Genomic DNA, 27,443 nt, shown 5'->3' with positions numbered 1-27,443 from the left:
TTTCGAATCTACCACAAGCCTGATACCGTTTTCTCACACAATTCTGACATTTATCCTATAAGGTAGACATTGGGAAGGGACAAGAAAGAGGAAGAGAAGCAAAAGAAGGCTTGCAGGATCGCAGCTGACAAGCAGGAAGTGGAATGCATCCGATTTCAAAGCCAAGCGCCGCATCCCTGGGTGGAGCCGCCTGTTCTGGGTGTTGTCTCCCTTGGTGTTCTCGATCCTGCACAGACACGGGCAACTCTTCACCAGAGTGACACCGTGTTGTGTCAAGGTATCCGGGAGGAGCCTCACTCCTCGCGCTGCACCCTAGATTCCTCCACCCGGCCTCCCAGCTCTGAGCGCAGGGTAGCCCAATTAGTTGGTTTCACCCCGCAGGTCGCGGGCTGCGGGAACTGACTGGAAGCTCCTTGGCGCTGCCCCCCTCCCGCCCCCCGGGCCGAGGGGCTGCTATGATTGGACGTGGCTGCGCCCGGCCGGCCAATGGTGAGGCGGCGGCAGCTTCCCGGAAGTGGCGGCGCGGCCGGCGGCAGCTGGGGCTTCCGTTGCTTTCTAGGCTGGGGGCCAGTCGGGCCGGGTTGGCGGACGCAATGAGCTGCTTCGAGGGGCAGATGGCCGAGTATCCAACCATCTCCATAGACCGCTTCGACCGGGAGAACCTGAGGGCCCGCGCCTACTTCCTGTCCCACTGCCACAAAGGTGAGCGAGCGCAGCGCGCCGCCCAGTCCCGGGGAGCCGGGTTGCGCGGGTTCGGGCCCCGCAGCGAGGTCGCCCAGGGGCTGGAGGGAGGGAAGGCGGGGGTCGGGGTCCTTCAGGAGGGAGTTCAGGCTTTGGGAGGCCAGGGGAGAGACTAGCGACTCGCCTTGTCCCGGCGGGCTCTTCAGCCCGTCTGACGCTTTAATTCCTCATCGGTACCGCGGGACAGAACAGCGACTCCCAGTTGTCACTGACCCAAGCCACTTTGATCAGGCACAACTATTCGATTTTGGGGGAAGTTCTCCCAAGGCCCAATAGTCAGAGGTTGGCAAGGATTACTTAGTTCTTCCCCCATATCCTCGCGATCATGTTATAAAGACAAGTTTAGATGAAATTGTGCCATACCCGCAGACATTGATTAGCAAGCATGCACGCACTCAAATTAAACATCCTGTCTGTAAGCTCGGCGAAGTGCAAGCTCCGCCTCCTTATAGATGTTCTTTTCCCCTATGAAAGGTTCATTTTGGTCTAGAGGCAGGATGCGGTTTACTTTACAGACGGCCAGGTCAGGCAACCAGAATACCAAGATTTCACAGCTGGAGGCGGTTAGGACTTAAGCTTGGAGCATCACCCCCTAATGATATGGTCCCGAGGCTAGATGCTCCAGGCAAGACTGGAGCGTCTCTAAAACATTTTAGCCGGTCTCCAGAGCTGGAGCAACACTAACTTCACAACCACTGTCCATTTTTAACGTCTGGTATGCTGACTGACACGTCACTAACTTTACCTATGAAAACAGGTTTAATATTCATTGTGCTAATTAGCACGGCCTTGGGCATTGACCAGAGATGAAGCTTAACTGAAGCGTTCTAGAAGCTTACTCTTGGAGTGTGGACTCCCAGAGTAGCTTAAGCAGGATGCCCCCAACCCCTCTTCTGAGGAGTGACTCAGATACATATTCACGTATATATCACACGGTGTGATTTTAAAGTAAATTACAGATATCAAAACATGCCCTTCATCACACAGTTGGTGTGAAGATCAGCTGTTGTGTGTGGAATCACTCACTTTAACCTGGTGTAAATCATTGAAATTTCTGCTTTTGGGGAATGGCTCTGCTTTCTGGTTCTAAGTCCCTAATTCTCTCTCTTTAATGACGAAAATCTGGACCTCCTCTATCAATTTGCTAAAAAAGCACATGAGCCTCTGTGAGGGTCTTTCTGCTTCTTTTTGAGGACAATATTTTTGTTTTTGTCTTGTTTTTCATTGAGAAGCCACTGGTGGAGGAGGATATTTTTACCTTTTGTGTTGAGTCTGCCAGCATTTCTGAACTCACATGTGGTGGCCACAATTAAAGAATGGATTTGGGTTTGGCCTTCATGTTTTGGAGTAGTGAGTTTGGAGAATGAGTTCATCTAGAGGAATTTGTTCGTTTGTTTTTCTATTTGTGTATTTATATTATTTATTGATTTTACTTTTTAAATTGAAGTGTAGTTGTGAAGGCAGCGTCATTAGTTTGTACATTAAGCAAGACTCTCTCCTGTCCAGCAGTGTATACTAACTTTTCCTGTGCTCTAATCCCACGTGGGTCTGTTTTCCCAATGAGGAGGTAAACTGATCAAGGGCAAGAACTCAACTTCTGCTTTCTGAGGTTTGCCACATTACCTACTGGTGGTTTTTAACCTTTTTGGGAAACAAGACTTCTTTGGATGTGCCATGGACTGAATTGTGTCCCCCCCCAATTCATATATTGAATCCCTAACCCCCAGTGTGACTGTATTTGGAGAAAAGGCTTTTAGGAGGTGATTAAGGTTAAATGAGGTCATAGGGGTGGGGTCCTAATTTGATAGGCTTGGTGGCCTTCGAAGAAAAGGAAGAGAGATCTCACACTGAGGAGAGGCCATGTGAGCACACAGCAAGAAGGGGGCTCTTTATAAGGCAGGAGAGGCCTTGCCAGAAACCAACCTTGGCACCTTGATCTTGGACTTTAGCTTCCAGAACTGTTAGAAATACATTCTGTTTAAGCCACCCTGCCTGAGCTGAGTAATATAGAATATCTGACAAGGTCCATGGACTCTTGTTAAAAAAAAATGCACATGAACATGTTAACATCACAGTTTGATAGAAGTTGAGGTGGGCCATGGGCCCGCTTGATGCCTCCTTATGGCCCATCTGGAGCCCAGCGCTGTGCTCAGGGCAGAATTGACTAAGCACCAGTGAGGCCTGGAGGACACGAGGGGACCCGTGGCCCGAGATAGTGGCCCAGCGTGGGGGAGGACCCCTTCCGGAGACCACTTAAGATGATTTATTCTGGTCGAGGAAAAGGAAAGAGGCCCTGGAAGGGAGATGCTGGGTGCAGTCCTAGCATCACAAAGTAAACTCCCCAGATTCCCTTGACTGGGGTGGTGGGCTGGGTTGTCCTGATGGGACGGGTTGCTGTGCACTGAGGTAGTTTGGAAGCCTGGAGCAGAGTCCTGAGTCAGCCTTGTGTTTGCCGTGACTCAGACTCTCTGGAAACCCCCATAAGGGAGAGTCCTGCCCTGGCATGCACTCATTGGCCCTAAAAGCATGGACCAGGAGTGACCTGAGGAGATGCACACTGTGAGGGGGCAGGTGGACTGTCCTGTGGCGGCACGTGTTTGGTCAACGTCGCCCACTTGAGGTGTGGTGACGGCCTTGTTTTCAAGAGTTAAGGATTGTCACATACAAATTTGAGGGCACATGTGTTGGTGGTAATTAGGATAATTACATTTTTTTCTTGTGGGTTATTGTTAGGCTGTTTAACATTGTCTCCCCATCAACCCAGCTGGACTGCCTTTGCCGTTTGCCTTCATCAAGGGTGGTAACAGGCAGTGTTTACATAAATTAATCAAAATGCAAATGAAAGTCATTTTTGATAAATGATTTGAGGAGGAAAAGACTTTCAAAATAATCTACTTGGTTATAGTTTTTTTTTTAAGTAAAATTAACTTTCCAGCAGCATTTATGTATTAATCTTAAAAGAGCTGGAAAAAAGTTATATAGGGAAAATAATTTTGTATAATTAGCTTTAAACTTATTATTATCAGTTTTTAGAAAACTTATAATGAAGATTGTTAATTCGTGGTGAGACAGCAGTTTTCATGGCTGAATAATATTTCATTGTGCATATATACCACATCTTCTTTATGCATTCATTCACTGATGGACACTTAGGTTGTTTCCATGTCTTGGCTATTGTAAATAATGCTTCAGTGAACCTGGGGGTGCAGATATCTTTTTGAGTTAGTGTTTTTGTTTTCTTTAGTTAAGTACCCAGACGTGGGATTGCTGGATCATATGATAGTTCTGTTTTTAATTTTTTGAGGAACCTCCATACTGTTTTCCATAGTGGCTGCACCAATTTACATTCCTACCAACAGTGCAGGAGGGTTCCCATTTCTCCACATCCTTTTCAACATTTGTTATTTTTCTTTTTGATAATAGCCAGTCTAATGGGTGTGAGGTGGTATCTCATTGTGGTTTTGATTTTCCTGATGATTAATGATGTGGAACATCTTTTCATGTGCCCGTTGGCCATCTGTATGTCTTGGGGAAAATGTCTATTCAGATCTGCCCATTAAAAAATTCAGATTGTTTTTTTGCTGTTGAGTTATGAGTTCTTCATATATTTTGGATATTAGTCCCTTATCAGATACATGATTTGCGTATCTATTCAGTAGGTTTTTTCATTTCATTGATGCTTTCCTTTGCTGTGCAAAACCTTTTTAATTTGATGTCGTTTGCTTAGTTTTGCTTTTGGTGTCAGATTCAAAAGATCACCACCAAGACCTATGTCAAGGAGCTTACGGCCTATGTTTTCTTCTAGAAATTTTATGGTTTCAGATCTTAGATTCAAGTCTTTAATCTATTTTGAGTTAATTTTTGTGTATGGTATATAAGATAATGGTTAGGTTTCATTCCTTTGCATGTGGCTGTCCAGTTTTCCTACCACCATTTATTGAAGAGACTGTCCTTTCCCCATCATATATACTTGGTTTCTTTATCATATATTCTCAGTAATTGACACTATATGTGTGGCTTTATTTCTGGGCTTGCTATTCTGTTCTGTTGATCTATGTGTTTTTATGCCAGTACCATACTGTTTTAATTACTATACATTTGAAACAATACATTTTGTAACCCGGGAGCATGTCTCCAGTTTTGGTTTTTTTTCCAAGATTGCTTTGGCTATTTGGGGTTCTTTTGTGGTTCTATACAAATTTTATGATTATTTGTTCTGTTTCTATGAAAAATGCCATTGGAATTTTGATATGGGTTGCACTGAACCTGTTGATTGCTTTGGGTAGTATGGACAATTTAACAGTATTGATTCTTTCAATCTATGAGCATGGAATAGCTTTACATTTATTTGTGTCATCAATTTCTTTTATTAATGCTTGTAGTTTTCAATATACCGGTCTTTACTTCCTTGGTTAAATTTATTCCTACATATTTTATTCTTTTTGATGTAGCTGTGAATGGGATCGTTTTCTTAATTTCTCTTTCTGATGGTTATTTGTGTGTAGAAATGCAGCAGACTTCTGTATGTTGATATCCTGCAACTTTACTGAATTCCTTTATTCTAACGGTTTTTTGTTTTTAATATATCTTTATTGGAGTATAATTGCTTCACAATATTGTGTTAGTTTCTGTTGCACAACAAAGCGAATCAGCCATATGCATACACACGTCCCCATATCCCCTCCCTCTTGAGCCTCCCTCCTTCCCTATCCCACCCCTCTAGGTATTCGCAAAGCACCGAGCTGATCTCCCTGTGCTATGCTGCTGCTTCCCGCTAGCTAACTATTTTACATTCGGTAGTGTATATATATATATTTTTTAACTTTCGAATTTTATTTTTTTACACAGCAGGTTCTTATTAGTTATCCATTTTATACATATTAGTGTATATATGTCAATCCCAGTCTCCCAATTCGGTAGTATGTATATGTTGATGCTACTCTCACTTTGCCCCAGCTTCACCCTCCCACCCCATGTCCTCAAGTTCATTCTCTATGTCTGCATCTTTATTGCTGCCCTGCCACTAGGTTCATCAGTACCGGTTTTTTAGATACCACATATATGCGTTGGCATGTGGTATTTGTTTTTCTCTTTCTGACTTACTTCACTCTGTATGACAGACTTAGGTCCCTCCACCTCACGACAAATAACTCAATTTCATTTCTTTTTATGGCTGAGTGAGATTCCATTGTATATATGTACCACATCTTCTTTATCCATTCGTCTGTCAATGGACACCTAGGTTGCTTCCTAGTCCTGGCTATTGTAAATAGTGCTGCAGTATGGTACATGACTGTTTTTGAATTATGGTTTTCTCAGGGTATATACCCAATAGTGGGATTGCTGGGTCGTATGGTAGTTCTATTTTTAGTTTTTTAAGGAACCTCCATACTGTTTTCCATAGTGGTTGTATCAATTTACATACCCACCAACAGTGCAGGAGGGTTCCCTTTTCACCACACCCTTTCCAGCATTTATTGTTTCTAGATTTTTTGATAATGGCCATTCTGACCAGCATGAGGGGATACCTCACTGTAGTTTTGATTTGCGTTTCTCTGATAATTAGAGATGTTGAGCATCTTTTCACGTGCCTCTTGGCCATCTGTATGTCTTCTTTGCTGAAATGTCTATTTAGGTCTTCTGCCCATTTTTTAACTGGGTTGTTTGTTTCTTTGATATTGAGCTCCATGAGCTGTTTGTATATTCTGGAGATTAATCCTTTGTCTGTTGTTTTCATTTGCAAATATTTTCTCCCATTCTGAGGGTTGTCTTTATGTCTTGTTTATGGTTTTCTTTGCTGTGCAAAAGCTTTTAAGTTTAATTAAGTCCTATTTGTTTATTTTTGTTTTTATTTCCATTACTCAAGAGGTGGGTCAAAAAAGATCTGGCTGTGGTTTATGTCAAAGAGTGTTTTTCCTATGGCTTCCTCTAAGAGTTTTGTAGTGTCTGGTCTTACATTTAGGTCTTTAATCCATTTGGAATTTATTTTTGTCTGTGGTGTTAGGTAGTGTTCTAATTTCACTCTTTTACATGTAGCTGTCCAGTTTTCCCAGCACCACTTATTGAAGAGGCTGTCTTTTCTCCATTGTATGTTCTTGCTTCCTTTGTCGTAAATTAGGTGACCATATGTGTGTGGGTTTATCTCTGGGCATTCTATCCTGTACCATTGATCTATATTTCTGTTTTTGTGCCAGTACCAAACTGTCTTGATTACTGTAGCTTTGTAGTATAGTTTGAAGTCAGGGAGCCTGATTCCTCCAACTCCATTTTTCTTTCTCAAGATTGCTTTGGCTATTTGGGGTCTTTTGTGTTTCCATACGAACTGTAAATTTTTTTTTTATAATTCTGTGAAGAATGCCATTGGTAGTTTGATGGGGATTGCATTGAATCTGTAGATTGCTTTGGGTCGTGTAGTCATTTTCACAACATTGATTCTTCCAATCCAAGAACATGGTATCTTTCTCCATCTGTTTTATGTCATCTTTGATTTCTTTCATCAGTGGTTTATAGTTTTCTGAGTACAAGTCTTTTGCCTCCTTAGGCAGGTTTATTCCTAAGTATTTTATTTTTTTGTTGCAATGGTAAATGGGAGTGTTTCCTTAATTTCTCTTTCTGATTTTTCATTGTTGATGTATAGGAATGCAAGAGATTTCTGTGCATTAATTTTGTATCCTGCAACCTTGCCAAATTCATTGATTAGTTCTAGTAGTTTTCTGGTGGCATCTTGAGGATTTTCTATGTATAGTATCATGTCATTGGCAAACAGTGACAGTTTTACTTCCTTTCCAATTTGTATTCCTTTTATTTCTTTTTCTTCTCTGATTGCTGTGGCTAGGAATTCCAATAGTATGTTGAATAAGAGTGGTGAGAGTGGACATCCTTGTCTTGTTCCTGATCTTAGTGGAAATGCTTTCAGTTTTTCACCATCGAGTATGATGTTGGCTGTGGGTTTGTCATATGTGGCGTTTATTATGTTGAGGTAGGTTCCCTCTATGCCCACTTTCTGGAGAGTTTTTATCATAAATTGGTGTTGAATTTTGTCAAAAACTTTTTCTGCATCTATTGAGATGATCATATGGTTTTTATTCCTTAATTTGTTAATGTGGTGTATCACATTGATTGATTTGCGTACATCGAAGAATTCTTGCATCCCTGGGATAAATCCCACTTGATCATGGTGTATGATCCTCTTAATGTGCTGTTGGATTCTCTTTGCTAGTATTTTGTTCAGGATTTTTGCATCTATGTTCATCAGGGATATTGGTCTATAATTTTCTTTTTTTGTGATATCTTCTTCTGGTTTTGGTATCAAGGTGATGGTGGCCTCGTACAATGTATGTGGGAGTGTCCCTCCCTCTGCAACTTTTTGGAAGAGTTTAAGAAGGATTGGTGTTAGCTCTTCACTAAATGTTTGATAGAATTCGCCTGTGAAGCCATCTGGTCCTGGACTTTTGTTTGTTAGAAGATTTTTAATTACAGTTTCAATTTCATTGCTTGTGATAGGTCTGTATATATTTTCTAATTCGTCCTTTTTCAGCCTTGGAAAGTTGTACTTTTCCAAGAATTTGTCCATTTCTTTGTGTTTGTCCATTTTATTGGCATATAGTTGTTTGTAGTAGTCTCTTGTATTCCTTTGTATTTCTGCAGTGTCACTTGTGATTTCTCCTTTTTCATTTCTAATTTTATTGATTTGCGTCCTCTGCCTTTTTTTCCTTGATGAGTCCGGCCAAGGGTTTCTCAATTTTTTTTATCTTCTCAAAGAACCAGCTTTTAGTTTTATTGATCTTTGCTATTGTTTTCTTCGTTTCTATTTCATTATTTCTGCTCTGATCTTTATGATTTCTTTCCTTATACTGACTTTGAGTTTTCCTTGTTCTTCTTTCTCTAGTTGTTTTAAGTGTAGGGTTAGATTATTTATTTGAGAGTTTTCTTGTTTCTTGAGGTGAGATTGAACTGCTCTCAACTTCCCTCTTAGAACTTCTTTTGCTGCGTCCCATAGGTTTTGGGTCATTGTGTTTTCGCTGTCATTTGTTTCTATGTATTTTTAAATTTCTTCTTTGATTTCTTCTGTGATGTCTTAGTTATTTAGTAGTGCACTGTTTAGCCTCCATGTATTTGTGTTTTTTACAGTTTTTTTCCTGTAATTGATTTCCAATCTCATAGTGTTGTGGTCAGAAAAGATGCTTGAACTATTTCAATTTTCTTAAGTTTTCCGAGGCTTGATTTGTCACCCAAGATGTGATCCATCCTGGAGAATGTTCCATGTGCACTTGAGAAGAAAGTGTATTCTGCCACTTTTGGGTGGAATGTTCTATAAATATCAATTAGATCTATCTGATATATTGTGTCATTTAAAGCTTGTGTTTTCTTACTTATTTTCTGTTTGGATGATCTGTCCATTGGTGTAAGTGGGGTGTTAAAGTCCCCTACTGTTAACGTGTTACTGTCTATTTCTCCTTTCATGGTTGTTAGCATTTGCCTTATGTATTGAGGTGCTCCTGTGTTGTGTGCATATACATTTATAATTGTTATGTCTTCTTCTTGGATTGATCCTTTGATCAGTATGTAGTGTCCCTCCTTTTCTCTTGTAACAGTCTTTATTTTAAAGTCTATTTTATCTGATATAAGTATTGCTACCCTAGCTTTCTTTTGATTTCCATTTGCATGCAATATCTTTTTCCATCCCTTCACTTTCAGTCCATATGTGTCCCTAGGTCTGAACTGGGTCTCTTGTAGACAGCATATATATGGATCTTGTTTTTGTATCCATTCAGCCAGTCTGTGTCTTTTGGTTGGGGCATTTAATCCATTTACATTCAAGGTTATTATCAATATGTATGTTCCTATTACCATTTTCTTAATTGTTTTGGATTTGTTTTTGTGGGTCTTTTTCTTCTTTTGTGTTTCCTGCTTAGAGAAGTTTCTTTAGCATTTATTGTAAAGCTGGTTTGGTGGTGCTGAATTCTCTTAGCTTTTGCCTGTCTGAAAACCTTTTCACTTCTCCATCGAATCTGAATGAGATCCTTGCTGGATAGAGTAATCTTGGTTGTAGGTTTTTCTCTTTCATCACTTTAAGTATATCCTGCCATTGCCTTCTGGCTGCAGAGTTTCTGCTGAAAAATCAGCTGATAACCTCATGGGGATTCCTTTGTATGTTATTTTTTGTTTTTCCATTGCTGCTTTTAATATTTTTTCTTTGAATTTAATTTTTGTTAGTTTGATTAATATGTGTCTTGGTGTGTTTCTCCTAGGGTTTATCCTGTATGGGACTCCCTGTGCTTCCTGGACTTGGGTGACTATTTCCTTTCCCTGTTAGAGAAGTTTTCAACTATAATCTGTTCAAATATTTTCTCAGACCCTTTCTTTTTCTCTTCTTCTTCTGGGACCCCTATAATTTGAATGTTGGTGCATTTAGTGTTGTCCCAGAGGTCTCTGAGATTGTCCTCAATTCTTTTCATTCTTTTTTCTTTATTCTGCTCCTCAGCAGTTATTTCCACCATTTTGTCTTCCAGCTCACCTATTCGTTCTTCTGCCTCCGTTATTCTGTTATTGATTCCTTCTAGTGTATTTTTCATTTCAGTTATTGTGTTGTTCATCTCTGTTTGTTCTTTAGTTCTTCTAGATCTTTGTTAAACATTTCTTGTATTTTCTCGATCCGTGCCTCCGTTCTATTTCCGAGATTCTGGATCATCTTTACTGTCATTACTCTGAATTCTTGTTCTGGTAGGTTGCCTATTTCCTCTTCATTTATTTGGTTTTGTAGGTTTTTACCTTTCTCCTTCATCTGTGACATATTTGTGTGCTGTCTCATTTTTTTTTTTTTTTTTTTTTACGAGTGGGATTGTGTTCTTGTCTTACTGGTTGTTTGGCCTGCGGCTTCCAACACTGGAGTCTGTAGGCTATTGGGTGGAGCTGGATCTTGGTGCTGAGATGAGGAACGCCATGAGCCCTCACTCTGATGAATATTCCCTGGGGTCTGAGGTTCTCTGTTAGTCCAGTGGTTCAGACTTGAAGCTCCCACTGCAGGAGCTTCGGCCCGACCCTGGGCTTGTGATCCAAGATCCCGCAAGCTGCATGGGGCAGCAAAAAAAAAAAAAAAAAAAGAACAATAACAAAGTAAAAAATAAAATTAGACTAGGAAACTAACAGATATGTTAGAAAGAATATAAAAATAAAAATATAGATGAATCAACAACTGGAAGGTACATCAGTACCACAATAGTAAAAAAAGGGGAGGAGGGAAAAGAAGAAAAAGGGGGGAAGGCCTTGGCTGTGGAGGGCGGGGCCTAAGCAAGGGTGAGGTTTGGGTGGTGGGCGGGGCCTATGCTCAGGACCCACAGGGCTGGAAAAGGTCCTGGGGGCCGTGTGGGGTGGGGCTTAGGCTCAAGGAACAGAAGGGGCCCAGGCGTGCCCCCCACCCCTGGTCTCAGAGGGCAGGGGACCTCACCTGGGAGCCCATCAGGCTTCCTGGGCTCTAGTGGGTGGAGCAATCCCCCTCCGCTCCTCTCCCGCTCCTCCTGGATGACCCCTCCCACCTGCCTCTCCTGATCTCCCCAGCCTCCCTCTTATGCCTCCAGGACCCATGTGGCCTGGATCAGGCTTTGGGGGGGTGGGTACTGGTTTGGGAGCTCAGCAGGCTCCCTGGCCCAAGTGGGCTGGGAGATTGCCCTCCACTCCTCTCCTGCTCTTCCCAGAGGGCCCCTCCCTCCTGCCTCTCCTGATCTCCCTGGCCTCAGGGGCACTGATCCTGCCTGGCACCCACTTCTCCTCCCCCCTCAGTCCCCCTACATCCTACCGGTTCACTTTGGAGTTCCTCCCGTCTCCTTGGGCGTCAGAGTTCCCCACCCACGGCCTTCAGGCACCCTAGTTGTGGGGAGATGCTAACTCTGCGTCTTCCCACACTGCCATCTTGACCAATATTCCTCTAACAGTTTTTTGATGGAGTCTTTAGTATTTTCTATATATGTATCATGTTGTCTGTAAATAGTGCCAGTTTTACTTCTTCCTTTCAACTTTGCATGCTTTTTATTTCTTTTTCTTGCCTAATTCCTATGGCTGGAATTTATAATATTATGTTGAATAAAAGGGCAAGAATGGGTGTTCTTGTCTTATTTCTGATCTTAGAGAAATAGCTTTCAGCTTTTCACCACTGATTATGATGTTTGCTGAGAGCTTGTCACATATGGTCTTTATTATATTGAAGTTTGTTCCCTCTATACCTGATTTATTGAGAGTTTTTATCATAAATGGATGTCAAGTTTTGTCCAGTGCTTTTTGTGCATCTGTTGAGATGATTATATGGTTTTTTGTCCTTCATTTTGTTCATGTGATTATAACATTGACTGATTTGTGGATGTTGAACCAAATTTGCATCCCTGGAATAAACCCCACTAAATCATGGTGTATGATCCTTTTAATGTGTTGTTGAATTCTGTTTGCTAATATCTTGTTGAGGATTTTTTTCATCTATGTTCATCAGGGATATTGGTCTGTAATTTGTGTGATGTCCTTGTCTGGTTTTGGTATCGGGTAATGCTAGCCTCATAAATTGAGTTCTTTGAATGTTTGTAGAATTCACTAGCAAAGCCATCTGGTCCGGGAATTTTGTTTGTTGGATTTTTCAAGTTACTGATATTAGTAGAGATATTTAGTATCCTTACTAGTTATCAGTCTATTCCGATTTTCTGTTTCACCATGATTCAGTCTTGGTAGGTTGTATGTTTCTAAGAATTTATCCATTTCTTCTAGGTTGTCCACTTTGTTGGTGTATAATTGTTCATAGTAGTCTCTTACCCTTTCTTTTCCGTTTTAAGAGTTGTAATAGCTCCTGTTTCATTTCTGATTTTATTTATTTGAGTCCTATCTCTCCCTCCCTCCCTCCCTCCCTCCCTCCCTCGCTCCCTCCCTCCCTCCCTCCCTCCCTCCCTCCCTCTCTCTCTCTCTCTCTCTCTCTCTCTCCCCCCCCTTCTCCTTTGTTGCTTAGTCTAGCAAAGGCTTGTCAATTTTGTTTACCTTTTCAAAGAACCAGCTCTTAGTTTCACAACTTAGTTTCTCAGTTGCCTTTTTAGTCTGTTTTTTATTTATTTTTGTTCTAATCTTGGTTATTTCCTTCCTTCTGCTAATTTTGGGCTTTGTTTGTTCTTCTTTTTCTAGTTTCTTGGGTTGTAAAGTTAGGTTGGTTATTTGAGATTTTTCTTGTTTCTTGAGGTAGGCATTTGTCTCTTGACCTTCCCCCTTAGAACTGCTTTTGCTGCAACCCACAAATTTTGGTATGTTTTATTTCCATTCTCAGTCGTCTCAAGGTATTTTAAAATTTCTCTTTTGATTTATTCTTTGACCCATTGGTTGTTCAGTAGCATGTTGTTTAATCTCCACTTATTTGTGAATTTTCCAGTTTTCTTCTTGTAATTAATTTTAGTTTCATACCATTGTAGTTGGAAAAGATGCTTGATATGATTTTAATCATCTTAAATTTATTGAGACTCATTTTGTGGTCTAATATATGGTCTATCCTGGAAAATGTTCCATGTGCACTTGAGAAGATTGTGTGTTCTGTTGCCTTTGCATGAAGCGTTCTTTATATATTTGTGAAGTTCATCTGATCTTATGTGTTGTTTAGGTCCAATGTTTTGTTACTGATTTTCTGACTGAATGATCCATCCATTGACTTAAGTGCAGTATTAAAGTCCCCTGCTCTTACTGTATTGCTGTCTATTTCTCCTTTTAAGTCTGTTAATATTTGCTTTATGTATTTAGATGTTCCTCTGTTGGGTGCATAAATGTTTACAAACGTTATATCCTCTTGTTGGATGGACCCAACAAGAGGATATAACATTTGTAAATATTACATTATCATATGTAATATGATAATGGCTCTTATTAGAGTCTTTGTTTTAAAGTCTGTTTTGTCTAAGTATAGTTACTCCAGCTTTCTTTTGGTTTTTATTTGGAATTAGGATAATTAGAATTGGTTTGATTTAACTAAGCAATTTCAAAATGTTTGGTTCTTGTTATCTGGGCTTTTGCATGCTAAAGATTCAAAATGTAATATTATAATGCACTATATATTTAATGTACCATTTGGTTTAAATGTTACCTTTCTTTAAAAGTCACCTTTCTGTGTTTGTTAATTTGGCAAGCTGTGGAGCAAGCCTCTGTGGGTAGCAATAACCCACCTTTCAACACAGCAGTCACAGTAGGCTGAGAAGATAATGAAACTCTTCTTATTCTGGCCTAAGCCTGAATGGTTTTCTCAAGGATTCCATGGAAGCAAACTTGAATTTCTAGATGGACTAACTTTAGTGACTGGAATTGAAGAGGTCACAGAGAGCATGTGGTTGGATTGAAATGAAAGAAGAGAGTAAAGGAAAGTGATGGAAGCAGTTCTGAATGAGGTCATGCATTCTCCTGTGGCTACTCTGAGTGATTTAGACTCTGCCCTAAGATGCGGAGGATCATTCTCCTTTTAAATGGCTTCTGTTGGCTCAGAGATGGTCAACTTTTAGTGGTTCTTTTCCTATTTTCAGTGGATTCTTCATCTGCAGAAGCAAGAGCCAGTAGCTCATACAAATCAGTGCTCCTATCAAAGTGAACCTCTCATTTATTTTCTCTTAAAAGGAAGCCTAAAAAGAACAGACAGCTCAGTTTCCTTGGGCCAAGGAATCCTCTGAAAAAGATAATGTATTTATGATTTCTGATTCTTTTGTTTTCAGATCACATGAAAGGATTAAGAGCCCCTACCTTGAAAAGAAGGTTGGAGTGCAGGTAATTTCTTTTCTTTTCTTTTTTAAAATTATTTACTGGGCTGAGCTGGGGCTTAGTTGTGGCATGTGGGATCTTTGTTGTGGCATGTGGATCTTTAGTTGCGGCATGTGGGAACTTTAGTTGCAGCATACAGACTCTTAGTTGTGGCATGTGGGATCTAGTTCCCTGGCCAGGGATTGAACCCAGGTCCCCTGCATTGGGAGCGCGGAGCCTTAGCCACTGGACCACCAGGGAGGTCCCCAGGTAATTTCCTTTGCTATTTATTTGTGTGTTCTATTTTTTTAAGTAAAAATTTTAATTGAGCTGTAACATCTACATAGAAAAGTACTCACATCATATGGGAATAGTCTGATGAGCTTTTACAAGTGAACACATGTGTAGTGTCTGCCCAGTCCAAGAAATAGAACAGCATCAATATCCTGGGACAGAACCCTGTCCCTCCCCCAGTCAGTCTTCCCCACCCACAGGTAACCTCTCTTCTGACTTTTGTCATCATCGTTTAGCTTTGGTTGTTTTTGAACTTTATTTAAATAGAATCATACTGAATAGACTCTTCTACTTGTTTTCTTTTACTTAACATTATATTTGAATGATTCATCCATGCTATTGGGTGCAGTAATAGTCTGTTCATTTTTATTTCTGTAAGAGTGTGTCTGTGTGTGTGCGTAAATGATTGTTCCTTTATAAAGAGTCATATAATATTGTTGGATCCTTTCTTAAAGCTGAGTCATTGCATTCTTTTCCTGCAGTCATTGCCTAAGTCAGATTCCAAATTCTCAAGATATATGCAGTTGACCCTTGAACAACACAGTGGTTAGGGGCACCGACCTTCTATGAGGTCAAAAATCCACATATAACTTTATAGTTGGCCCTCCCTATCCTGGTTCCGCATCTATGGGTTCAACTAACTGCAGATTGTGTAGTACTATGGTACTTATTTAGTGAAGAAAAAAATTCCGTGCGTAAGTGGACCCTCCCAGTTGAAATCCATGTTGTTCAAGGGTCAACTGTATATAGAAAGGACCCTATTGACTTTTTGACTATTTGATCTTTGACTTAGCAGGCTTCTTTGCTAAGTGATATCAATAGTCTGTGTTTTTGATAATGGTAGCTAATATTTATTAAAAATATATATTCATGGGCTTCCCTGGTGGTGCAGTGGTTGAGAGTCCGCCTGCCGATGCAGGGGACACGGGTTTGTGCCCCAGTCCAGGAAGATCCCACATGCCGCAGGGTAGCTGGGCCCGTGAGCCATGGCCACTGAGCCTGCGCTCCACAATGAGAGAGGCCACAACAGTGAGAGGCCCGCGTATTGCAAAAAAAAAAAAAAAAAAGAGGAAAAAATATATATATTCATACTAGATGTTGAAGATACAGTAGTGAGGAAAATAGGCAAAAATCCCTCTCTTCTTGGAGCTGACATTCTCCTTAGAGCCTCTTGATAATATTTTGAATAGATACTATTATTATTTCTATCTTACAGATGAGGAAACTGAGGAACCAGAAGGGTTAAATTAGTTGCCCAAGGTCACGCAGCCAGTAAGTGGCAGGACCAGGATTCCCACCAGGTCTGTCTGATTTTAGAGCCTATGTATTAGTTATCTATTGCTGCGTAACAAACTACCCCCAAACTCAGTGACTTAAAACAACACTAATCATGTATTCTCTCTGTCTGTTTCTATGGGTCAGGAGTTCTGACAGGGTACAGTGGGGATGGCTGGTTTCTGCCTGACTGGGTGTCGTATGGGGGCTGACATTACCTGAAGGCTCATTCATTCAATGTCTGACATCTGGGCTGGGGAGACTCAAACAGTTGGGGCACTTTGGGCATCTCTGTCTCTAAAAAATAGCTCTTCAGCATAGTGGTTTCAGAATAGCAGGACTTCTTAAATGGAAACTAAAAAAAAAAGTGTACGTCCCAAGAGAGGGCCAGCGGCAGCCACCCTGCCTGGAGATATAGCCTCGAAAGGCCTGCTGTATTATGTCCATCACATTCTGTTGGCTAAGGCAGTTACAAAGCTCTGTCTGGGTTCAAGGGGAGGTTAACACAGACGCCTCCTGTCAGTGGGGGAATTTCCATGACCACTTTGTAAGAAGACGGTGTGTGGTTAGGGTGTATACGTCAGTGTGGGCATCTCTGGAAAGTATGATCCGCTGTAGACTGTATTCCTAACCTCTGAACTGGAGTGTTGAATTTTTAAAGATTGTCATGAAGTTGATTTCTGCCCACTAAACATAAACAGAATAGATTTATATGAAGTAAAAGGCAGCCGTCTCCTGTCCCACTTCCCGTTCTGCAGAGGTAGTTTACCATTGGGTGGAATCTCTCCAGACATACCTGATTGTCTAAAACCTGTGTCTTTAAGATGAGAATGGTGAGGACCAGCCTTTGAGGAGGTCAGAGGACACAGTATTTTCTCTCCTCTGCTTCTTGCCCGTCCCTTTATAGTCTCGATGGGACTGAGGTGGGCACTGGAGTATTGGCCTGCCAGCTCTGAATTATTCGAGGCAATTATTCGAGGCAACTGACATACTTTGAAACATATTTCCTAGTCACCCAGGTGTCTCATTCTCGATTTTTTTGGTCTCTTGTTTTCAGCTTGAAGGTGTACTTATACTGTTCGCCTGTTACTAAAGAGCTGTTGTTAACGAGCCCGAGGTACAGATTTTGGGAGAAACGAATCGTAAGTTTTATTTTTTGAATGACACTAATTCTCCTTCCAAGTGGGAAATATGTTTCGAGGTGTATTGAGCAAAGCATCGGCATTATTCAAAGCCCGCTTCCGCCACACTGTATTTACCCACAGTAATTACAGTGTTGCTGGTTAGCCTTTGTAATTCATTAGCTTGGAAGAGGTTGGCATTTTATCGCTGCTGATTTTTCTTTCTTGTCCCTCAACATGTTGACCTAGATTCTTAGTTTTGTCTAATCTCACAGGCTCTCTTGCTGAGTTACGTTTTATTACTTTAAAGTATAAAACATTCATTAACATAATTGATAAATCCTTTTATTTAGATCATGGGATAGATTAGGAAAAACAAACAGAATTTATGGGTTATAATAAGAAAGGGATAACAATCAGAATGAAAATAGAATGGATACTTCTGAATGTGGCAGAATAAAATGGATGTATCCAACAGAAGGTAAAGGGGAGAAAAAAGCGTGGCACGTTGAGAATGCGAAGATGGTGGTACAAGTTCTATTATAACAGTAATTGCTATGAATATGAATGGATTTACTTCAACCCTGGATCAAAAGACAAATTCTTGGTTTGGGCTAAAAAAAAAAAAAAGATCCACCAGTCTTGGTCTACAAGAGACATAAATTGCTCTAAAGGAAAAATGCAGGTTAAAGGGGAAAAAATAAAAAGGAAAAAATATAATGAACAATTAGGAGCTAAACATGCCAGAGTGGCAACTTTTATATCATACAGAGATTGAAGGCAAAAAAAAATATCATAAGCGTCAAAGAAGATGTTATTTACTATTAAAAGGAGCAAACTTTTAATAGTATCAAGAAGATATGAACATAAATGCAATTGACAAAGTAGCCTCAACCTGGATACAGTAGTACCTGACCACCCAGTGCTTGAGCACAGGAAGAACCACGAGGAGTAGATAGCATCAGGGTTTGTGATATGGATTAAACCGTCAGTAACTGGGGGTGCTGGCAGAGAAGTCTGAACAAGCATCACCAAGAATGTTTGATGTCTGATTGCTGGCAGCTTTCAGCTCCCACCTCCACTTGCCCCACATCTGGCCAAACTGATTAAAAAAAAAAAAAGCCTGCCCCTTCCTTGGTGCCTACATGGATTTCAAACATGCAAGCCCAGGCCCACCCTGTAACCACGATAAAAACCAGGGCCACCTGCTCCCATTTTCTCAGGTCACACAAACCACTTCCTCCCAGCCTGCTCTCCCCAGAAAGTCCCACAGTGAACATACCGCAGTGTTTTCACACTCTCTTCGTTCATGTGTGGCATCTTCAGTCTTAGCCTCTGATCTGTCAGTTGGGGGGGATCCGTCCCCCATCTGCAGAGGGACACAACAGCAAGGCTGTAACCTTGGCCTTGGTATTAGGCCTGAAGTTACTGTGGGTCCATCTGGCCAGCAGTCAGGAAGGAAAGCTGAAAAAGAAGGAGAGAAGAGATAGGCTGGAGTCCACAGGGACAAATGGGGACCCATGTCTGCCTCCCACTCCTTGGTCACTGAGTTCCACACACGTGGCCCAGGGCTCCAAGAAGCTCGGGAGGATACCCAGCGGAAGACGGAGCTGCCGCCGTACTGCCCATGTCGGTGAGGTAAGCCAACAGGTCAACAGCGTACCTGGGCTGTTATAATTTCTGGTGCCTTTCAGAGCATTGAAAAATGGCTGCTGGTTCACGTCTGCCTTCCAAATCTCACACAGGTGTTTCTTGTGGCCACTGCTAACCTGGAAGTGTACGTGGAAGGGGCTTGTAGGATCATTCCAGGTCAGCTGAGTGGATGTAGTTCAAGGCCACCTCATAATCTAAGGGAGAAAGGGGTAGCTGGAGAGCTGCCCAGACCACTCTCAGAAGCTGAGAGATGAAGGAGACAGGAAGTAAGTGAATATACAGAAGATTTAAATGGCGTAATTAATACATGCGAACCAATCGAAACACAGAGCTTTAAACCGAACAGAGAAGAGATCTTTGGGTAAACTTGGAACGTTTATCAAAACTGAGCATGTACTACGTCACTAAAGAAGTTTCAAGAAATCCTAGTGATCTGTTCTTTTACCATAATACAATGGTAAAAGATGGTAATACGATGGTAATACAATGATGTTGGAAATCAGACATACAAGGAGAGTTAAAATCATCCCATACATATGGGAGCTAAATGCATACCACAAGCAACTCTAGGTTAAAGAGAAAATTGTAAAGAAAAACATACAATACTTAGGACTGATGGACAATGAAAGTGTGACATGTCAAAGTGTGTGGAGCACAGCTAAGTTAGTACTTGAAGGAAATTGAGAGCATTAAATGCATTTCTTAGAAAACAGACTGGAACTAAATGGAATAAGTCTTTGACTCAAGAAGAATGAAAAGGAGCAACAAAGCAAACCTAAGGATATGTGAAAGAAGAAAATAATAGAGAGAAAAGGACAGGTTAGTGATATAGAGACTACCTACCACAGAAAATAAAAGGGAAGATTAACAAAAGTAAAAGCTGGTTTCTAGAGAAATAGAGGTAAATTTAGGGACTTCCTGGTGGTCCAGCAGTTAAGACTCTGTGCTTCCAATGCAGGGGATGCGGGTTTGATTTCTGGTTGGGGAACTAAGATCCCACATGCCGCACAGTGTGGCCAAAGCAAAGAAACAAAACAAACAAAAGAAAACAAAACGAAATAGAGATAAATCTTGCCAAGATCGATTAAAAGAACAAAGATGCATATAAAAATACAGAATGATAAAAAGGAAAATACCTATTAATAATAGCAGTGCCTTGTCTTGAAAATTAATATGATAGTGTATTCAATAATTTAGACACAGTGGATAAATACTGGAAAAGTAGGAAAATACCAAATTGAGGGAAGAAAAGTAGACCACTTGAATAAAGAAGTAGGCGTCAAAGACATTAAAACAGTTTTCAAAGATCTCTTCTTCAAAAAAGCCCCACACCCAGATGGTTTTATAGGTGCGTTTTGCCAAATGTTCAAAGAACAAATGATCCCTATTGTAGGAGAGACTAAAAAGATAAGCTGCTCAACCTCACTGGCAGGATGGATAGTGATAGTAAGTGGGGGGAAAAAGGCCATTTCACGTGTGAATATCCTAATTAAGGTCATAGCTGACTGAATCTCGCAGTATTAAAAAATAGTGTATCATGAATACAGTGTGTTTATTCCAGAAATGCAAGGATATTTTCACACCTGAATTTCAGTCACTGTAAATCTTATGACATCAGTGGGCTAAAAAGGTGGGAAATTCTGTTTATTCATCAGCTACTTACTGGATGCCTCTCCGTGCTCCTCGCTCTTCTAGTAAAATGTGCACGTACACGCCGACCTTTTCATAGCAGCTCAAATCTGTGAATTAGGCCAACACACCGTGGACTGATGGCAGACTGTGTTCTGCAGCAGAAAACCTAAACACATAGAATACATGGGGAGGTGAAGGGAGGGAAATTGAATTCATAGATGTAGGATTGCTGTGTCTGAGGATGTGTAAGTTTATAAGGCATTCAATCCATATTGCCACATCAACTTCAGGAAAGGTGCTGTATTAGCTTTATCATGTTTGGGGGCTGTTAAACCATTATTATAGTGAAATCAGAAATTGTTCCACAGAGAGTCTGGAACGTCTCTTAGTTCCCTTTCTGTGTTTGAGATGGCAAAGGCATATAAAGCCATGAAAACCCATGAAAATGTATAATGCAATGTATACATGACCTCTTGTTTTATTTTAATAGATATCCATTGAAATTGAAACTCCTACCCAGATATCTTTAGTCGATGAAGCGTCAGGCGAGGTAACTAAATGTTAAATACTGTGTTTTTAAAAATTATTATTATACTCAGCATTAAATGATTGTTTGTCTTTCTCCATGATTTGATTGCTCATGTAACCAGAAATAACATTTATAGTAAATGAGTGAGTTTGTAGGGGAAAAACGTTTGTGATGTATTTATTTTCTACACCCAAAGGACTGGACCATGTGGGAACTGCTTCTGTTTAGTGTCACATGCTAACTATAGGAGCTCCATAGAAATGATGTTACCATACAGTGTGATTGTCACATTCATTAAGTTTATTATAATGTTCAGGATATAAAACCGTGCTTAATGTTTTTACAGCAAATTTATGTATATTGTGATTTTTTTTTTCTGAATCATTTTCATATTCAAGAAAAAGACATTGTCCAAGTGGATCCAATTTATTTTTTTGTCCTTAAATTTAGAGGCAGGTACTTTTGTGTTGTGCATTTATCTTTTTTAATAGTAAGTAGGAGTACCAACCCACCTTTTCTGTATTTATTTATTTTTATCTCAAATTATACCTAGGGCTAGGCGGTGTTTTCCTATCTTACGGCAAATCTAGTTAATATTTGTTCCGTAGCCCGATTAGAACCTGCTCTGTGGACACGTTTAACTCTGAAGGGTGTCCTTGGTGGTGTGACTGTGATGGGACAGGGGCCGACATTTCACTTGTCCTCCCTGGAGGAGATCAGGCATTGGAGTACTTCTAGACTTACTGTCCTGAGGGAGGGGAAAGGGATGGCCTGAACCTTCCTAAATGCCATCCTGAGCTCAGTTAGCTGACACTTTTGGGGATATGCTGTCAGTGCCCGGTGGCCTGTAATGTGTGTTGGTGAAAGGCTTTCTCAGAATCGGGCAGCGGGCAGCAGGTGGCTCTTGGTGGGCTGAGTCCGGCCGCCCCGTTCTTGCCCTTTCCACTTCTCCTCCCCCACTGAGACTTGTGTGTCCCCAGCTCCAAGCAGCGAGAAAGCCCCCCTAAGGCCTTTGGAACGAACGCGTCAGACATCCAGGGGGAGTTACCATGGTCGAGTGGAGAGCTGACGCATCCAGAGCTCTGCCCCACCACGTACTGAGCCCCGAGAGGCTGTAGTGCCCATGAGGCTCCGCCTCAGAGGACAGTACAGCGTGCTGCATGGTGACTTGGGACCAGGCTGCATCAGACTTTTTTTTTTTAACTGTCCATGCGGCTTGCAGGAACCTAGTTCCTTGACCAGGGATTGAACCTGCGCTCCCTGCAGTGGAAGCGTGGAGTTCTAACCACTTGACTGCCAGGGAAGTCCTTTTTATTTTTATTTTTTTAAATAACAGCTTTATTGAGACATAATTCACATACCGTACCATTCACCCCAGTTAAAGTACACTATTCAATGGCTTTTAGTGTATTCACAGAGTTGTGTATCCATCACCACAATCAATTTCAGAATATTTTCATTGCCCAGAAAGAAATACGGGACCCTGTTTCTCCCTCCCCGCAGCTCCTGGCCGCTGCTAGTCTAGTGTAAGTCTCTGTGGATTTGCCCATTCTGGACATCGTATTTAAATGGACTCATACAGTGTGCGGTCTTTCGTGACTTCTTTCACTTTGCATAATGCTTTCAGTGTTTATCCATGGTGTAGGATGTATCAGTTCTTCATTTCTTTTTTTGGCCAAAGAATATTCCATCGTGTGGCTAGACCACATTTTGCCGGTTCAGTCGTCAGCCAATAGACATTTTGGCTGCTTCTCCTCTGACTAGTATGAATAACGCTGCGGTGAACATTCATGTTTTGTGTGGACCTGAGTTTTCGCGTCTCTCGCGTGTATACCCAAGAGTGGAATTGCTGTGTCACACTGTAACTCTCCGTTTAACCATTTGTTTGTGGGTGAGGATTCCACTTGTTTCCAGGGTTTGGAGAGTGGGGAAATGAGGAGAAAGGCACACCACGTTCTTGGGAAGTAGTTGTGTGTGTTGTATTCAGGAGGGCTTTGTTTAGCTGGGTCCCAATGATAACTTGTATGATTATTATTTTCTTCTTTTATTTTCTTTTTAGAAGGAAGAGATTGTTGTGACTCTCTTACCAGCTGGTCATTGCCCAGGATCAGTTATGTAAGGGGGCTCATCTATTTTGCCCATTTATTTTGTGTAGATATGTATTATATTTGTGGAAATAAACTTGTAGGGTCTAGAAAATAACCTGTACAGGGAGGTTCGAGTCTTATGATGGCAATTCCTGTAATCTTTGCTTCCAAATTGAACTTGGGGGACTGAGGTGCAGGTCACGTTCGAAACGTGGCTTTCTTACAATGGAAGTCTTCAGTAGCAGTCTTTCCACTGGCTTTGCATTTTCCCATCACATGGATTTTTCTCTCCATGAGCAGGGATGATCTCAGTACACAGTGGAAGGTGCGGATGTATTTCAGAGGACATTTCTTGCAAACTCAGCGATATCTCCATCATGTTATTATTTTCCCCCTTTGGGAAGAGGTGCAGCTGAGTGCCTGGTGTGGTTTAGTGCTGTGGAAGTTCCATTATCATAGTGGCTGTGCTTGGCAGGCAACATGGGCTGTGGATTTAGTGTATATTTGCTTTATTAGGATTTTGTCTGAGACTTAGAAGTCACTGAGGTCTGTACCCTTTTCAGGTTTTTATTTCAGGGCAACAATGGGACCGTCTTGTACACGGGAGACTTCAGATTGGCAAAAGGAGAAGCTGCCCGAATGGAGCTTCTGCATTCCGGGGGCAGGTACTCTGGGCTTTACGTAATTCTTGAATGTTAAGGCTGCACTGTTTTAAAGGTTTCATTGTTCTCCCCCTCCCCCCAAATATAAGCCTTTGTTTCTATTAGAAATCTAACTCGATTATAATAATATTTGTAACAGTAAAGCAAACTTTTCCTCTTGAAACGAGGTAATGGTAACATCCATGTGCTGACTGCGGTAGTAGTTACGTGAATTGGTCACAAGTCACTGAACCACATATGCAAAATCTGTGTTATTTTGTTACATGGAAATCATTTCCTGACAAAGTTGTTAATAAAAAAAAATTCCAAATGGACCATCCATTTGGATGTCTTAGATTTTCTCTCTCTAACGAAGAGTTTAGATTTTATCCATATTTTATTTCCCATGAGGTGAGTCACACCCCTTGTTTCATTTTTGTTTTCAGAGTGAAGGACATCCAGAGTGTGTACTTAGACACGACTTTCTGCGATCCGAAATACTACCAAATTCCTAGTCGGGTACGTCTCCCTGGAGCACGGCCCGCATTTCTTAGAGGGAAGCTTGTGGGATTACAGATCGCATGGTGATTGTCTCCATTTGCGTGAATATCTGGGAATCCTGAGAATGGAACAGCGTTAACTGCCTTTGAACCTTCCTGCCCAGGAGGAGTGTCTGCACGGGATCCTGGAGCTGGTTCGCAGCTGGATCACGCGGAGTCCCTACCACGTAGTGTGGCTGAGCTGCAAGGCCGCCTACGGGTACGAGTATCTCTTCACCAACCTCAGCGAGGAGTTCGGAGTCCAGGTGCCTGACGGCTCTTTCTTTCCTCTTGGTCCTGTCCATCCTCCCAACTCTGCCTTTCCCCTCCTTCCCCCTTTCCCCCCAAAGCCCCCCCCCCCAGACTGGAAACCGTGACAGCCTTTGTCGTCTTTGTTTATTCGCTTCCTCTTGGGAGGAATTGACAGTGGGAAGAGCCCTTTGGTGAAAAGTCCCCTAAAGGAAGTAGTTTTTCAAAACTGTGGGTCATGAAATAAATTCAGTGTTTGTGACCAGCAATGAGAATAAAATTGAACTAGGAAATATCTGAGTGTATTGCTTACAGTCAGAATAAACATTGTCCTGTGAAAATTTATGTGGGGAATCAGACACGTACCTATCTAGATCTTCCTCGACTTAACCACAGGGCTACGGCCCAATAAATGCATCGTAAGTTGAAAATCTCATTGAGTCAAAATGTATTTAAATACCCCTGACCCACTGAACACCATAGCTTAGCCTCAGCTACCTTAAACCTGCTCAGACTTGAGGACACGGGGAGGGGGAAGGGGAAGCTGGGACGAAGTGAGAGAGTGGCATGGACATATATACACTACCAAATGTAAAGTAGATAGCCAGTGGGAAGCAGCCGCATAGCACAGGGAGATCAGCTCGGTGCTTTGTGATCACCTAGAGGGGTGGGATAGGGAGGGTGGGAGGGAGACGCAAGAGGGAGGGGATATGGGGATATATGTATACATAGAGCTGATTCACTTTGTTGTACAGCAGAAACTAACGCGACATTGTAACGTAATTATACTCCAATAAAGATGTAAAAAAAAAAAGCGCTCGCAACACTTGGATTAGCCTACAGTTGGGCAAAATCACGTAACGCAAAGCCTATCTTACAATAAAGCGGGGAGTGTCTCGGGTAATTTATCGAGTGCTGTAGTGAAAGTGAAAACCAGAAGGGTTGCCTGGGTCCAGAACGGTGGTCGGCGTGTGGACGGTGGCCGTTCACCCGCGGGATCGCGTGGCTCACTGGGGCGGCAGCTGGCTGCGGTGCTGACCAGCATCATGAGAGAGGATCGTACCGCCAGCTCAGGAAAAGATCGTAACTCAGAATCCGAAGTCCGTTTTCTACTGGATGCATATTGGTTTCTCACCATCGCAAAGCCGAATAATCCTGGGTCGAGCATCCCAATTTGGGACCGTCTGTACATACATGCTGCGTATGCATCCTCGGTTGCCGTGGAAACATATTTCTTACTGGGGGTCATGGTCAGAAGTGTGTGAAGAACGCTGTCCTGAGGCACTGAGCCCCCTCCCCATGGACGATTCACATCAGGTCAGGCTGGGAGCCAGTGTTCACCCGTCCCTTCCAGGTGGCTCGATGCTGGGCTCTCGGGACCCCGGGCAGCCGGGTGAGCATGCCAAGTGCTTCCTGCAGCGCCCGCTTCCCATGAGAGGAGATGGAGTTTTGGTGGCGACTCTGGACAAAACGAAACGCTGGAACGAGTCGGACATTTAAATTCTACTTCATTCGTCAACTTTTACTGTCTATCCCCCAGCTAACAGACTTGTGCTAAGAACTTAACACTTATATACAATGTAATTTAGTAAAACTGAAAAGATTTAGTGCTTCTGCATTTGCAATTTAAAAAATTCCTCCCTCCCTCCCTAAGCCCTTACTTCCTAAGCCCTTCTTTCCTTAATTTCTTCCTTCCTTAAGTTTTTGTGTCCAAATGTTTTTGGTGAAAAGCTGCCAATTCTCCATTTGGGGAAGGACTTGCTTTCGTTCTGAGATTGTCGTTCTTATGTTTTTTGGTGTTCAAATGGTCCTTTAAATTAAAGTCACAGTGGTAATAGGTTGTAGGTGTGCACACGTTTTACTATTTGCTTTTTTTTTTTTTCTCACGTCCTCTCTTGGCAAAATACAAAGGTAGCAACCACTTACCAGTCCCAAATTTGTTTTGTGAATTTTAGTGGTGTGTGAAATCGAAAAGACTGGAAGCTCCTCCAGCTCTGAGGCCTCATAGGGAGAAACCCTGGGCTGAGGAGGGGTCCAGGGATGGAGGTGGGGGAAGAGAAAGCAGGCCTTAGGAAGGTGACCCCGGAAGCACCCCAGAGTGAGCCCTCTTTCAAGTCTCTTAATCCCCCTGTAGGGGTTAGAAACAATTCTAGAGAAGGAATTTTAAAAGGGAGAACAGTGAGGTTTTTTAATTTAAAAATTTGTTTATTTATTTATGTCCATGCTGGGCGGCATGCGGGATCTTTGTTCCCCGACCAGGGATCGAACCTGCCCCCTTGCAGTGGAGGCGTGGAGTCTTAACCACTGGACCACCAGGGAAAGCCCTGGTGAGGGCTTTTGATAGAGGGACCTAAGAGATGATTTATGGCAACCTTTTCAAGCATCTTCATTTTTGTGAGGATGAAAGTTTCTCCCTGTCTCTCTGTACATCTCAGAATTTGCCTCTTTCATATCCTTCTTAGGCCAGAAACGTCAATTCCTTGTTACTTCTTGTTACTCATTAGTAAACAGGTAGTGAGAGGAATAAGGATAAGTTACAGGATCTCACAGGATAAGTAAGAAGTCATGCTCGGGTTCTTTTTTAAATTTATTTATTTATTTTTGGATCTGTTGGGTCTTCGTTGCTGCGCGCGGGCTTTCTCTAGTTGCGGCGAGCGGGAGCTGCTCTTTGTTGCAGTGCACAGGTTTCTCATTGCGGTGGTTTCTCTTGTTGCAGAGCACAGGCTCTAGGTGCGTGGGCTTCAGTAGTTGCAGTACGCAGGCTCAGTAGTTGTGGCTCACGGGCTCTAGGTGCGCGGGCTTCAGTAGTTGTGGCGCACGGGCTTAGTTGCTCCGCGGCATGTGGCATCTTCCAGGACCAGGGCTCGAACCTGTGTCCCCTGCATTGGCAGGCGGATTCTTAACCACTGCGCCACCAGGGAAGTCTCATGCTCAGGTTCTTGCTA

General features: G+C 42.0%; 1 protein-coding gene across 5 annotated transcripts in view; it reads left to right on the top strand.

Moving 5' to 3' along the window:
* The first annotated feature begins 335 nt into the window (after window positions 1-335).
* The window catches only part of DCLRE1C (DNA cross-link repair 1C), a 62,384-nt gene continuing 35,276 nt past the window's right edge, over window positions 336-27,443 (top strand). For 3 of the 5 annotated variants that reach the window (XM_060162368.1, XM_060162376.1, XM_060162385.1), the window contains exons 1-8: window positions 382-702; window positions 14,454-14,505; window positions 17,105-17,189; window positions 20,944-21,003; window positions 23,042-23,097; window positions 23,633-23,734; window positions 24,157-24,229; window positions 24,375-24,515. In XM_060162368.1, coding sequence (XP_060018351.1) covers window positions 456-702; window positions 14,454-14,505; window positions 17,105-17,189; window positions 20,944-21,003; window positions 23,042-23,097; window positions 23,633-23,734; window positions 24,157-24,229; window positions 24,375-24,515 — 816 coding nt within the window. In that variant the 5' untranslated portion in view covers window positions 382-455. Of the gene's footprint in view, window positions 703-14,453; window positions 14,506-16,029; window positions 16,074-17,104; window positions 17,190-20,943; window positions 21,004-23,041; window positions 23,098-23,632; window positions 23,735-24,156; window positions 24,230-24,374; window positions 24,516-27,443 lie in introns of those variants that run through there. The other 2 variants (XM_060162350.1, XM_060162359.1) reach the window with 2 other exon arrangements.

Source organism: Lagenorhynchus albirostris, chromosome 1 (assembly GCF_949774975.1).
Source record: "Lagenorhynchus albirostris chromosome 1, mLagAlb1.1, whole genome shotgun sequence".
Lineage (NCBI taxonomy): Eukaryota > Metazoa > Chordata > Mammalia > Artiodactyla > Delphinidae > Lagenorhynchus > Lagenorhynchus albirostris.
This window is presented reverse-complemented; position numbering and strand designations above follow the sequence as displayed.